Here is a 13,696-nt window from a genome sequence, read left to right as displayed (position 1 = left end):
CTTGGAAGCACCTTTGATGACATCGGTCAACATATCTCTGACCCTGCAACCGAAACAGAATGAATTTACACCATGTGCGTTATACTGTAACACAAACTCGGCTAATTTCCCCTCTTATGACTTACGCGTGTCCATTCTAGGTTAACACCTATCTCATCCAGCTATCAGAATACTTAACACAAATGAATCACAAGCATTAAACTGTAAAACAGCTTGTGTTCCACCCCATATTTCTTTATGCTCACGTGCACTACCAATGTTTTATTATAAAGGGCTATTATTTGACTTCATGCCACTTTTTGTAAAATGTAGGTTCATGCAATAGCCATAAATCTGTCCTTTGAGGTGTTACACATAAGTTTCTAGATCGCTGTACTATGTCTTAGCATAATAAAATGAGAATATTTTACAATGGACAATCACAACAATTTGTCCAACAGTTACTACACTTCTGGAAACCACTATGGGAAGTTATGCTACTAGGCAGTGTAGTAACCCAAATCCATTTAAATGAAAGCCATAGGAGTAGCTACAATTTCTTACACATTACTGTAGTTGATTTATAATAGGCTACTTCTCTGCACTTGTTTAGTTCTGCATTCATACCAAGACAGAAGCAGAAACGTAATGAATCTTCTTTAGGGCCAGGTTTGGGTGAGGAAAGCGATCCTCTATACTACAATATATAATACCATCCTGCCCATGACTGTTATCCTACAGAAAAAAAATACACTCCAATCACAGCTCCACAGCATGTGATTAGAATATTAAAAATGTATGCCTTGTAAAATAGGACCATATGTTATAAGACTGAGTTACACTTAGGCTTTAAAAGAAACCTACTCAGGCGTTCCTTCACAACCCCATTGTTTTCGCATACAGTTTCATACCCACCTACACTGAAAACACACCAAGTTGGCAAATACCAATGCAAAAACGTGCAGTACTTATGCAAGAAAGCATTAACACTAAAGTTTATACCGAGCTGTCTACAATCACGTTGCCAGATGTCAACACAAGTGCTTAACGGGTACTGAAGTTAGAGCCCTGAAGCACCAAGCAATCAAGGGGGAACAGGAAAAGACATGAAAGCTAATACCAAACCCCCAGTTAACTTACTGCTTTTATTTCTCCACTGTTGTAGGGAATTCTGTTCATTTTTGACATAGCTTATGTTAACACTATATAGGAAATACAGAGCAGGAATAGGTTCAGGAGAAATCTACAAAAGGAGCACTGCTTTAGGCATTCTCACCTGGAAAATGTTTTTCCTTCATAGCCTATCATAAAGAGAAGGAGCAGAACAACAACAGAAAATTGTGCCACTACTACATAAAAAACCTCTTCTACAATACAATGTCATTCTGGATCTTACTATGAAACTCTCTAATCTAGAGTTAGTCGGAATAAAACAATAGACACAAATTCTGTATTCCTGTTGAGTGGGACTCAGTTATACCTTTTTGTCTGAAACAGGCCAAGACCATTTAAGTTTTGTTTGTACATACTTTGTTTCCAATGCAGTTATGCACAAGCACAGAAACAGGTATTTATACTGTCCATGGATAAGTAGTTCTTTCTCTTGATAAAGCCTTCCACTTCCCACCTTGTCTCCCTGGCCATTCACATATATGGCTGAACCATGAGACACTCCTCAGCTGACTGAAACAGGAGCAGGTGAGGATGTGGATCAGCGTGTGCATCACGCGCTTGGCTTTAAAGAACACCTCAGGCTCGACACTGCCAACTTACTGTACAAACTGAGGTGTGTCTCACTTCACTACAACATACATCATACCATGGCTTACATTTCCTTTAACCAAGCCATTTTCAGTGAGACAGCTCACTTAGTGAGTACATGTACATTTTGGTCTTTATATAATCCTTCTGCTTATCCATGACGCAAAACAAATACAGTTTTCCATTCCTGCCAGGTGATTACCCCACAAACTTTCAGACCCTGTAGAGGGGAAGGTACCAGTGAACCTATGCATATGGGAATCCTTACAGTTACCCCATAGTCTCTTTCTCTGGGCTCCGCCTCACCTTGGCCTTTGTAACCGGTGTGGTATTTTTCCTGGTGTTTTTTTTCTTTTTTTTTTTTTTTTTTTTTTTTTTTTTTTTTTTTTTTAATTTCCTTCATTAGTACTAATACAGTCTTTAAACCTGCAAAACTAAAGGCTTTGAAGTCTTTCTCTCCTCTGTCCCTTCCCTTGCCATTACAAGCGATCAGGAGCAGACAGGCACTTCCTTACCAGAGCCAGGCTGTAAACTGCCTGTACTGCACCTCTTCAGGATCCTCTTTTCCTTGTTTTAACTGCAACTCCAGCTCTGCCTGCCTCCCCTGCAGAATTACAGAGTAAGTCACACATGGATCTTACATGGCCAATCATAGTAAGATTTCTCCAGAGAACACTTAGATAACAGATGTAGCATTTTACTGGAGGGCTAGTTCATGAGTGAACTTGATGGGTTTTCATATGCATTCGCATTGTCATAGACAATATATTAAGTAAAGGAATTCGTGGCACAAACAGCCACAGATATTAGGACATATCTCCTAGTCCATGCAAAGAGCCAAGTTCCCTTGGGAAGGGGTACAACAAGCAGGGAATGAGATTTAGAAGCCTTCTGGCTAAAATGGATTCTAACAGGAAAACATCACTTTCTTGATTCACTATTTAAAGCAGAATTCCTCACCTTTTCCTTTCTATGACCCAAGTTTCCTGTCACCTCCCACAACAATTCTTTCAGTACCTTAAAGGATATGATATGGATTCTGGCCTCTAACAATTGTTATCTAAACATAGTAAGCAGCTTTACTTAAATGTTCAGAGCCTTTCAGAAACAAGTCTGGTAAATGCCAAGCTTCTTGTGAATTCCTGCCTCAGAGAGGAAGCAAAATAGCAAAGTAATTACATGCAAGCAAGAATGGCCCCCTCTGTAGTTATCACCGAAAATTACAATTTGAATAGCTGCTGCCTGCTTGTAATGGGGCCAGCTTGGCTTAGAATCTGATATTTTTCTGGTGGCCAAGATAAAATTTGTTTTGAAAATGTTAGAAAAGCATATGTTTGCTGCACAGCGAAACAAGGAACAGTCAAAGCTTCCAGAATTCACTTAGCAACCTGAGCTGCTCATGCGGATACAGCTGATGTGGCCTGGAAATACAAATAAATAAGCCCTTCTAGCAGCACAGAGAGCCTTGTAGAAGGTAGCCACTCGTTAAAATGTTTTTCAGATCATTTTGCTGTTGAAAAAGAAATGACACTACATTGCTCTAGATTGATATCCAGACAGCTAACCTAATGAAAGAGAGGTTTAAAGATGTCTCCTAATCATTAGATAGGGTGGAAAATCAAAAGATGAGTCTCTCACAGTGCAAGAGTATTACATCTGATCAGACAACTTCTGTTTAATGAATCATTTCTTGATAGCTTCTGTCTCTTTTGTGATAGTATTATTACAAAATTCCTACCCAAACTGATAGGTTAGACCTCTAGCTAAAATTTAACATTCAAAAAATTCTAAGAAGTAACACATTCTGCAACATGACACAAGAACAAGACTGCAAGAACCTGAACTGTAAGCAGAAGTTACACTTCTACAAGTATCCCAGATTGTGGTGTCATTAACTAAAGACTTGCTTTTATTTCCTTTTCATATATTTTACTATTAAACACCTCAAGCTTTATTTTTAAAATATTGTATCTTGCATGGATGCTCTTGCTGGTAAAAATAAAACTCACACCACTTGATTGAGCATTAATGTGCACAATATGATGCATCTCGAAATTACCTGTAGGACTGCACTGTAGGTTCGACTCATAAATCCTAACCAGGACTGTGGCAGCAGTATGGAGCGGTGCCATTCAGAAGGTTGAATGTTAACCTGTTCAACATACCAAAAAGGGTAGAAGTGCTTTACATTAAGTCTAACATATGCAGAATGTATGTTCTCCAGCCTGTGATTTGCATACAATCATTTCATCACACCCACAGAACATCACCCATGGCTATAGGAAACTAAAATGATAATGTACTTTGCTCTCCTTTCTGGTTTTACCCACAGCAAATTACTTTCAGCTTCATCACCCAAGCAACCCAAAATTGGTTGCTTGATGTAGTTCAACAGATAATTGATCCCAGAGAGAGCACTGGAATTCTATGTGGCAATAAACCCAACATTTAGTAGCACCAATAGACAAAAATAAATAATAAAGATGCGTGCAGTGTATGTTTGTCATAGTTTTTGTAAATCTTAGGTGCTTCAAAAAGTTTTAAACAAACACTTAATATATATGCAAGTAGATGACTATCTAAATATGGAGGAGATAGTTCAAAAAGAGTATCCACAGCTGGGGTGTATATAACCACGTTCAAGTACATAGTTCAGATCTCCTTTAAGGAAAAGAATTGTTAAAAAACGAAAGGAATCACAAAGTTGTTTGTTTGTTTGTTTGTTTGTTTTCTAGGAAGCACCAGTATATAACAGGAAGCAAACAAAACCACCTCAAATAGTTTAAAGAAATACGCAATGGCTTTCCCCTCCTGCCTCTAAGTCTTGCCCAGGTATGACAGTCCCAGCTTCACAACACAATAACTCAGTCAACTACATAATCTGATGCATAGGCAAAGACTTTTCTCAGGAGCCCAACACTGCTCTCTTCAGTAAGCACCACAGCTAAATGACTTTTTCAGAGCATGTTGAAAAACAAAAATGAAGTGATCTCAGTAACAATCCAGCCCTTCAGTAGTTAGCCCTTCAGTAGTTAAATGAAGCAGCAACAGGAGTAACTTAAACAGAACTGGTCACAAGTTCAAGGCCACCAACAAAGTTCTTCCAGGCATCAGGGTCCTACATGATACATGTACCTCTTCCCCTACAATTTGTGTGTTATGCAATTTATAAATCAAGATATATTATTTCACAAAAAATGTGTATTATAACTAATTAGAAGAGTCTCTGTTTCCCCTGTGTCCATGACTGTCTTAATTGCAGCAACATTTTAGTAAAGTAAGATAGTTCAGGTGTCCCCTCTTTTTAAACTGCTGTGTTTTCAGACCCACAAACATGAGCTCTGTAATTAAAATGATGGATGTGTATTGTTATAACTCATCATATTCCATGGTGGACATACAGAATTGATTTTTCTTGCTACCATCCAATTATTTCTACTGTCTGCCCCTACCAGAAAGACAAAAAAGCATCATCACAACCTTTTGGACTTCACTGGAAGTAAGTTATTTAATCTCAGCAGTTTCCAGGGTAATCAGTTTTTAACAAAGGAAAGTCAAACATGTCAGGTTGAGGAGAGTTGGGATATACCTCACTATCTGCTGTTTAAGGTCTACACTTTCGATTTCTAAATTAAAATAGCACGCCAGACTCCCTGAGTTATGGAAAAATCCCTTGAGTTATGATCAAAAATTGTGCAAAGCCTACCTGGAATAAATCTTGCCAGGCTTGATCCCAGAAGGTTACTATTCTTCCTTTTTACTCCTCCTATTTTATCACGGAGACCAGTCACTGTTAACATGTAAAACACTCCATGTCTCAAGGAATGCAAAACCCTCCTTTCTCCACCAAGTGCTCCACTGGCCTCCTCTGTACAGAATGGTTAACCAAGATAAACAGCTAAACTGCCCTTCCTGTTAATGATCCTCCTAAGTCTTCCTGCATCATCTCCTCTATTTTATGCCCCTACATAAAGCAGTCAGTATTATTTCTATACAGGGATTTCATAACAAAGGATTGTGCTAAAGCTTCATGCCCACAGTCTGTGGTGAACTCAAAACAGTTTTGAGTAGGTACTAATACATCTATACAAGCAAATAAAATCTAAAAATCAACAGAAAGGGATCACCTACTCCAGCCCACAGCCAACACAAAAACACCTTGCAAAAAAACCCCAAGAAATTCCATCTGTAAATGACTCAATAGCACTAGTCCTTCCTTTTTTGCCAAAATTTTATTCCCATACCCCTCTCATCTCTACTCATCAATTTTTCCAAGAAGTCAACGAACAGCCAAGCCTCCAGTCAGAATAGTTTGCCTTAGGTTCTCAAGGCATCTGCAGCAACTCCAGTCTTCCCCTTTGCCTTTACTCTGAAACTATTTTAGACCTGTGCATTTAGAATAGTCTGGTCTTATGGTGATGTATGAAATTCATCACGTAATCCACACTTGTGCACCAGAGCAAAAGCAGACCTTTAAAACACTTCAGGACCTCAGGCAGGACATATAAAGCTTGAGGTATACTGTAGCATTTAAAGCAACCAGACAACATGGTCTAATCAGAAACATATTATTAGCACCTTGCGCATTTTTAGATAAAATTTGCAGATGTGCTTGGTAACCAGAAGAACTGCTGAGCAGCCTTCAGTTAATTTTCTTCATGGCAGTAAATGTTCTGCAGATAGGTGGAATGAGAGAAAGCGAGAGGGAAGAGAACATCCTCACATAAGACAGAACACTCAAGTAAAATTCACCTATGACTGAAAATGACTGGATGTGGTGCTGAGGAATATCACATAAGCAGTGCTGACACCTGCTATTTCAGCAGAGGAAACCAGCAATCTTTACTTCTGTCACTGAATACGCAATGAGAACAACAACTACATTAAGCATTAGTGAACTAATACTAGCGAGCATAGACAAATCTGACAGTAAGTGAAGATCAGATTGTTTTGGGTGTGCAATCTATGTGTAAGAAGACATTGGTCAGGTGAGAAGCACACAGAAGAAGGCTAACGGGACTTCTGAGCCAATGACAAGTGGTTATGAAACCCTGCCACAATGGTCCTGGGATGTTCTTGGGAGGCAGCGTAGCCAGATCAGGCTGCCAGGTAGTTCTCAAGGGAAGAGCTACAGCCTGACATCTGAGGCATAAGAAACAGCATGAGCTAGGAGCTAGCAATCTGAGCCTGTTGATGGATGCTTAAGAAGGACACATCTCCCTGAAAACACACAAGCACAGCCTATGTTGGCCGAAACCCAACACAGGGAATGCTGGCAAACCACAGAAGACGCTAATCCTGTACTTCAGCACTTCTGAATATACATGGCACAAGTTCTGAGTGCTTCTACAAGACTGAAAAATAATTTCAAATGAAACCAGAAGCTCATTTCTCCTCTACAGTGCACTCTTCAATAAAAATCAAACACCATTGCAAGATCTGGATGAGCTTTCTTTCAGCACTGCTGTCTTTGTGCTGCGGCAGATCTTTGTATACCACTCACTTGTTTTGCACTGATACATAGCCAGCAGAGGGCACACAAAAACTTAGGGAAGAGTGAAATTGAGCATATTTCTATCACTTCCCTAAGTATCCGAGATAATACTGTTTACAGAACGTAGAAACTATGATATCATTAATATTTATGGCCTATCTTAAAATGTGCTGTAGAGCGGGAAGAGTGGGAATCCCTGTAAGTTCTTTTAGTAAATGTAACAGGTTTACACCTCATCAGCCCTGCCAATTCACACGGTCCCTAAATTCAGCTCATCTCTAACAAATGTGTGGCTCTGAAAACATGTACTAGACAATACTCAGATGTCAGTGAAATGTGTAGTCATGTATTTAATGCCCTTCTCACAGACAGGACGTAACTGCAGCTTCAGTGACCTCATAAATAAGGCTAGTATTACAATATCCACGTCAATCAAAGAGTGAAATATCTCTTTTCAGCTCTGATTTTGCTTACAGGCTCTTTTTAACATACTTGCATCCATGAACTTCAAAATCCTCCACCCAGCACTCCTTTGTGAGAAAAAAAAGATGCCTTTCTCCATTAGACTGAGGAGGAAAGCAAAGATCTGACAATAAACTTATTTCCTATGTACTGTTTTATCATTGGAGGAGACACATTGAGTAAATTCAGTAGTAGAAACCAGCACAACGTACTTCATAATCTGAACCACACCCATTGAAAGACCTAGGCACAGAGAACACACTACAGTGAATTATTTTCCAGAAAATCCCATTATTTTCTCTTCACATACAAGGTCTGAATAAGTCTCTGAATCTCTTTGGAGTATCGATACCAAACCACGAAAGAAATGTACAGAAGGGGCTTTCTACTTTAGTGCTCAAAGATGCATGCTATCCCAGCACATCTATTGAACACAAAAGAAAAGTAGGGGATGCCTCTTCCATGATTATTCAGAGTGACTAACATGATTATTATTTGTAGAGCAGTATTTAATACTGTACAACTCACCGCTGGCATCCAACTTTTAAATTCTGCCCATAAATATTACTAAGATTACTATATTACTGGAGCAAAAGAACTGTGCTATTTCCAACGCAAAGACAGCACATGAATATTGAGAAGCATGCAAAGCCAAGACCATCCTCCTTTATTCTAAAAACACTGCACAGTTTCACGCTGCCAAAGACACCATCTATCACATCTGTGTCCCAAAAACAGAGTGCCTCTGTGTTTTTTGCATGTAGCATGAACTGTTCCCTTCAACCCCACTAAAGAAAGAAAAGACTGGTAACCATCTGAAAGCCTAATAACTTTAATCCAAAACATACTTTTACAGAAGTATCAAAACATATGGTACATTATGTGAACATATGTGACTACTCATCCTCATTCATCTTCACAACAGAGATAAGTGAAGCTGGTAAGAAATTATTCCTATGAAGTCCTAGAAAGAATTACTCCAAAAACTGAAACAGTCACAGGTAATTATTAACTAATCTAGTCCAGGTCACTGTGATAAACCTCAGGGATCTTCTGCAGAGAAAACAAAGAAAACCCATGGTCTACGTTACTTCTGAACACTGTGACTACAGTAACTTACATGTCCTCTCAAAAGAGAGGTTAACGAGCTCTGTTTAATAATAAATCAAACAGCACATCCTCATTTCTGGGGGAAAGATGATCTTCCGCTTTCAAGTAACCAGTGACCAGCAAGGAGCAATACAGCACTTTGAATGCGCCATTGCTTTCTGAACATATGTTCTGCCTCCCATGAGATACCAGTTCAAACAACATCCAAAAACCTTTCTGCATCTTAATCTGATCCTGCTGACAGGTATTACAGCTGCATCCAATCCCTCAGCTGGAATAGAACATAGGAGATAGAGTATGTCTGGCTCATTACAGTTTACCAGTAAATTACCTTTTCACTGTTGTTGTTACTGTCAGATTTGAATGGCAGATATGTTATTCATATGTTTTATAGCCTTTTAAACACACAAGAAGAAATTCTTTCCTCCACATACAAAACTCACATAGCACCTTTTTTTTTTGGTAGCAGAATCTCAGGTATCACATTTAAACATAAGGAATATCACAAAAATTAAACTAGTCGCCTCAAGCCCCTCTCCTATGCCTCAAACTTCAGAAAACTAGGTGTAATAATATCAACTAAGTATATGCAGATCCAGACAGATATACAACCTGAAGGTTCATATTCTACAGATGTGAGCCTAGATAAAAATCACTGAAGAAGTAAAAACATTTTTATGCCAGTATGGCAATTATATTGATGACTGCTAATCCCTAACTAAAGATATGACAACTGTTGAGGAGTTTTAGCAAGCATCCATTTATTTTATCTCTATCTTCCAATTAATTGTAATTTCTTGGTGCTTACATTCACTCCACAGTTTTCTCAGAGCTTTATGCTGACTGCAACGGTTCAAAGGCAACTTTCAGTCTTCTTTTTAATGAAATGCTTCTTAAAAAGTCACAAAGAGATAACCCCCCTCAAAATAAAAAGGAGTCAAAGCAGTAGAAAAAAAGTGTCATTATGGTAGTTAAAAACCCCTAAAAAAACTTGATGTGCTGTGTTGAACTCCGAAGCAATGAGCTTTCAAAAACACATTGATTTCTATATCCACTGCTGGGAGAAGATGAGTCTCGGCCCTACTAACTCAATTTTCTTAGACCAGTACTGCTATTTGATAGCTTTATAGCTTAAGCTCCCCGTTTTTATTGTTAAACTCTGCTCTGCAGAACACTGAGGACTAAATAAACACTAAGGCATGAAATTAAGTTAGATGACCACAGGGACTTGCTTCTCTTCTAGCCAACGGCCCAAATACTTTTCTCCTGACAAGCTTAACTCAAACTGCACCTATGTACGAAGGAAAAAAAGGCACAAAAAAGGGTTTTTTCTGTCTTACAAAGCAGTGTAAGCTGAGAACAGAAATACTATATATATTTTCATCAAAAGTTTATAGCTATTGCGAATTTTCACTGAAAGGCACAGTTAGGATTGTTTGAAGATGTCTTGTGTTTAGGTTTATCTTTGAAACATGGATTTTTTTTTTAGTTTTACTACACCTTGAATTAATTGACTGTGTAAAATACTGAAATACTTAATAATATTTCTGTCTCCAGCCATGGCTACGTATTCACTACATCCAATGAAAAACCCACGCTTTGTCAACCAAACCATTTTAAGGGTGTATTACTATGAAGGTAGCTTGTTAGCACAAGACAATTTTTGATGTGCTGTTGGATATTATAATCACTGCTAGTACACACAAATTTTATATATATATATATGTGTGTGTGTGTGTGTGTATGTATGTATATGTAATGTGTGTATATATATGTGTATATATATATATATATATTTTTTTTTTTTTTTCCAGAGATTGTATTTGGTGCTTTAGTAAGGGAACAAGTAAGTGTATACAACATCGTATTTTAGAACTGATCTTCATCCCACTGTAATTCAGCTTACGTAACACTAAAACATGCCTTTTATTATTATTATTATATTATATTTAAATGTCTTTTCCTCCAGAACCTCTGCCACTGAACCCAGGTGCTACTGAATGAAACATCTACATAGAAGGCGGAGCTTTTCTTTCTGGATGCTGTGCAAAGTCAGGCTTCATTCGTAACTCATTACTCTAAATCTGCTCCTCTGACATGTTATGCAATATCCTTGTGGACTTTCCCTGGTGCTCTCCACTGAAGCATCCAAGTAGTTAGAAAATATTCATTAATTTACTTGCACACTCCTGTGATGATGAGGGGTATTATCTCCAATTTCTGATTTCATTTTTAGCAGTAAAGATGTCAAGATAGAAAATATCTGTTAAATTGTTTAGATATCATAAGACTTGTGTTTAAGGGTGTTGTTTCAGTATAATTTTTACTAGTTTGAGAGAGGAACTTGCCAATTGAAGTACTTCATAAGCCTGTTGACTCTGCCTTCATAACATAGCCACAGGAGGGATTTCTACACTTCAGTCCACCTGCTATCGATTGGCTTTTGTCCTTGTACCACTTGGTCTCACTTCTGCTGGGATCGATCTGGTGTCTCTGTGGTCACAAGACATGATTATTACTTCTTTGTGGCTTTTGAGTTCAGAAGGACCAAAATTATAAGATATTATATGACAGGTAAAAATGTTATGTGTATGCCAGCACATGGAAGCATTTGAGAGATGGTGCAGAGGTGGAAGCCTGCACTAGGTGGAAGCAGCAGCCAGTTTCAGCATGGGACACATATCACATTGCTTGACTGGAAACCTCAGGCAGACAGGTTTGCTAGAGAGTGAACTAACTTGTTTGCTCCAAAGAGACTGAGGGAGTGAATCAATACAAATGCAGCACGAACAAAGCCAGGAGGGAGCCACGCGGGTGCATCCCAGGTTCAGAACGTAGCCCCCATGCGCTTTCCACTGCAGACACCTGTGCTATTTGTCAGGCTTTCGGTTTGTAAAGAGAAAACTCTCCAAAGGCTGTGCCTGCAACATTCCCACTCAAATTCTGTGCTGTACTTGTTTCGTAACAGAAAGTGTTTGGTGTAAGTGATTTTATTAGAATCATAAAGGAATTTCGTAGCAGCTAAGGCTCCAGGTCTATTGGGTGTCAGTCACAAACCAAAATCAGGACCCAGACATACTCTCAACTGCAGCCCATGTCTCATTCTATCTCCTCAAACTTCTGCAACAAGTATAGTATGAGTGTTAGATTAAACACTTGCTTTTATTATGCAGTTCTGGTTCACTGTGCTCTGAAGAAAAGGCTCCTCACTACACAACAGCATATGATCATGTTATCTTCATTAGCACCAAAGTGCCTACGTGGGACAGAGAAAGTAGGAGTAATGGGACTGTTTAAGCTTTTCTGCTCTTGAAAAGTAGAACAAGAATCAGTATTGCTGTGGGGTGGGGGAAAAAAAAAAAAAAAAAATCTTAAAAATGTCCAGATATACATTCATTTTTTTTATTTCCTGACATACCGCTGAAGAGTCTTATCTAAATTTTACACAACTTTTTAAATTGTTATCTATGCTCTCTTTCTCCTGTTAGACTGACGTAATTAATACATTCTTATTTATGTCCTTCACCCTTAGATGCATGTAATTAACCTCTGCAGCAATACAAAATGACCATATCAACAGATTTTTTTTTAAACTTTTAAAGAGATTAATACACTACTTCTGTTATTAACTGCTCTCATTGACATAAAATTGGGAAAGGAACAGTTTTTTCCCTCGATCCAGTTTAACTACTTATTTTGGCTTACTGCTTTCTAAAATTTTCAAAGATAAACTTTTATGTCAACCATAAAAGTACCGTAATTCTCCACTCTCTGAAAGATTTTGTTGCAAGCACCTTATTTCCTGTAATGATTAAGTGGGAACTTATTTCATACCCTTTTTCCAAAACTACCACAAAGGTAACTGCATAGTTTCAGTGGTGTAAGCCTAATAGGGCAGGGAGCTTAAACATTTATGAGAAAAAAAAAAATACAAAGTCTTGGCAAGGTGTAGATGTCACAGAGTCCGATCGTTGTTCAAACCTGCTAGTCACCTACATCTGAGTACACACAACAGGTGTAAGGCAGGTATCACAGTCTGCAAGGCAGATAAAGGCAAAGGTCAGCTTCTGTTTGTTCTACTGATCTTCAGAAGAGGTACTTCGGCAGTGAACTCTTAAAAAGAGGTATTCACATGTTCAATTCAAGTTACTTGTCCCACACAGAAACTTTTAGTTAAGATACATTCATACATGCCATTGCCAGTTGATTCTAATTCCTAGTTGACATAAACAAATGAGGTAGTAAGGCAGGGAAGGCAGCATAACGCTTCTGAGAAGGGAAGAAAAGACAGCGGATTACCTCGTGAATAAGGGCTACCAACATTTGTTGGAAATTGCGTCCTCTGCTGGCCAGAAACCGAGGAATAGGCTTTCCGTCTTTGCCCGTATGGACTGGAAGGTCATAACACAACAGCATGCCAGCTTAAAAAGGGAAGGAAGGAGAAATATAGGTCAATACGAACACGAATGCTACTAGTTCAGAAGTCCTCCGCAATTCAGTGGAAAACCCAAAACAAAGTTAATTTAATAAAGCCAACACCTTAAAAGCATCTGTAAGCATATGCAACTGACATAAGACATCTTGGTTTCTTAAACTGATTTACTCTCAGATTCATAGGAATCTTTGGGTCAAAGCACGTAGACTTGTCTAACTTCACAGAACCACAGAATCGACTGGGTTGGAAAAGACCTCAGAGATCATCGAGTCCAACCCTTGGTCCAACTCTAGTCCGTTTACTAGATCATGGCACCAAGTGCCATGTCCAATCTCAGTTTAAAAACCTCCAGGGACGGCGAGTCCACCACCTCCCTGGGCAGCCATTCCAATGCCTAACCACTCTCTCTGTAAAGAATTTATTTCTAATATCCAGCCTAAATTTCCCCTGGCAGA

General features: G+C 38.6%; 1 protein-coding gene across 1 annotated transcript in view; it reads right to left on the bottom strand.

Moving 5' to 3' along the window:
- The window catches only part of FOCAD (focadhesin), a 110,398-nt gene that overhangs the window by 32,122 nt on the left and 64,580 nt on the right, over window positions 1-13,696 (bottom strand). The window contains exons 21-24 of the mRNA XM_065046224.1: window positions 13,106-13,227; window positions 3,800-3,892; window positions 2,256-2,344; window positions 2-43 (exon numbers count right to left, since the gene is read on the bottom strand). Of these exons, the coding sequence (XP_064902296.1) occupies window positions 2-43; window positions 2,256-2,344; window positions 3,800-3,892; window positions 13,106-13,227 (346 nt within the window). The remainder of the gene's footprint in view (window position 1; window positions 44-2,255; window positions 2,345-3,799; window positions 3,893-13,105; window positions 13,228-13,696) is intronic.

Source organism: Columba livia, chromosome Z, assembly GCF_036013475.1.
Source record: "Columba livia isolate bColLiv1 breed racing homer chromosome Z, bColLiv1.pat.W.v2, whole genome shotgun sequence".
NCBI classification, from domain to species: Eukaryota; Metazoa; Chordata; class Aves; order Columbiformes; family Columbidae; genus Columba; species Columba livia.
Note: the sequence above shows the minus strand (reverse complement) of the source record. Positions and strands in the feature narration are given on the sequence as shown.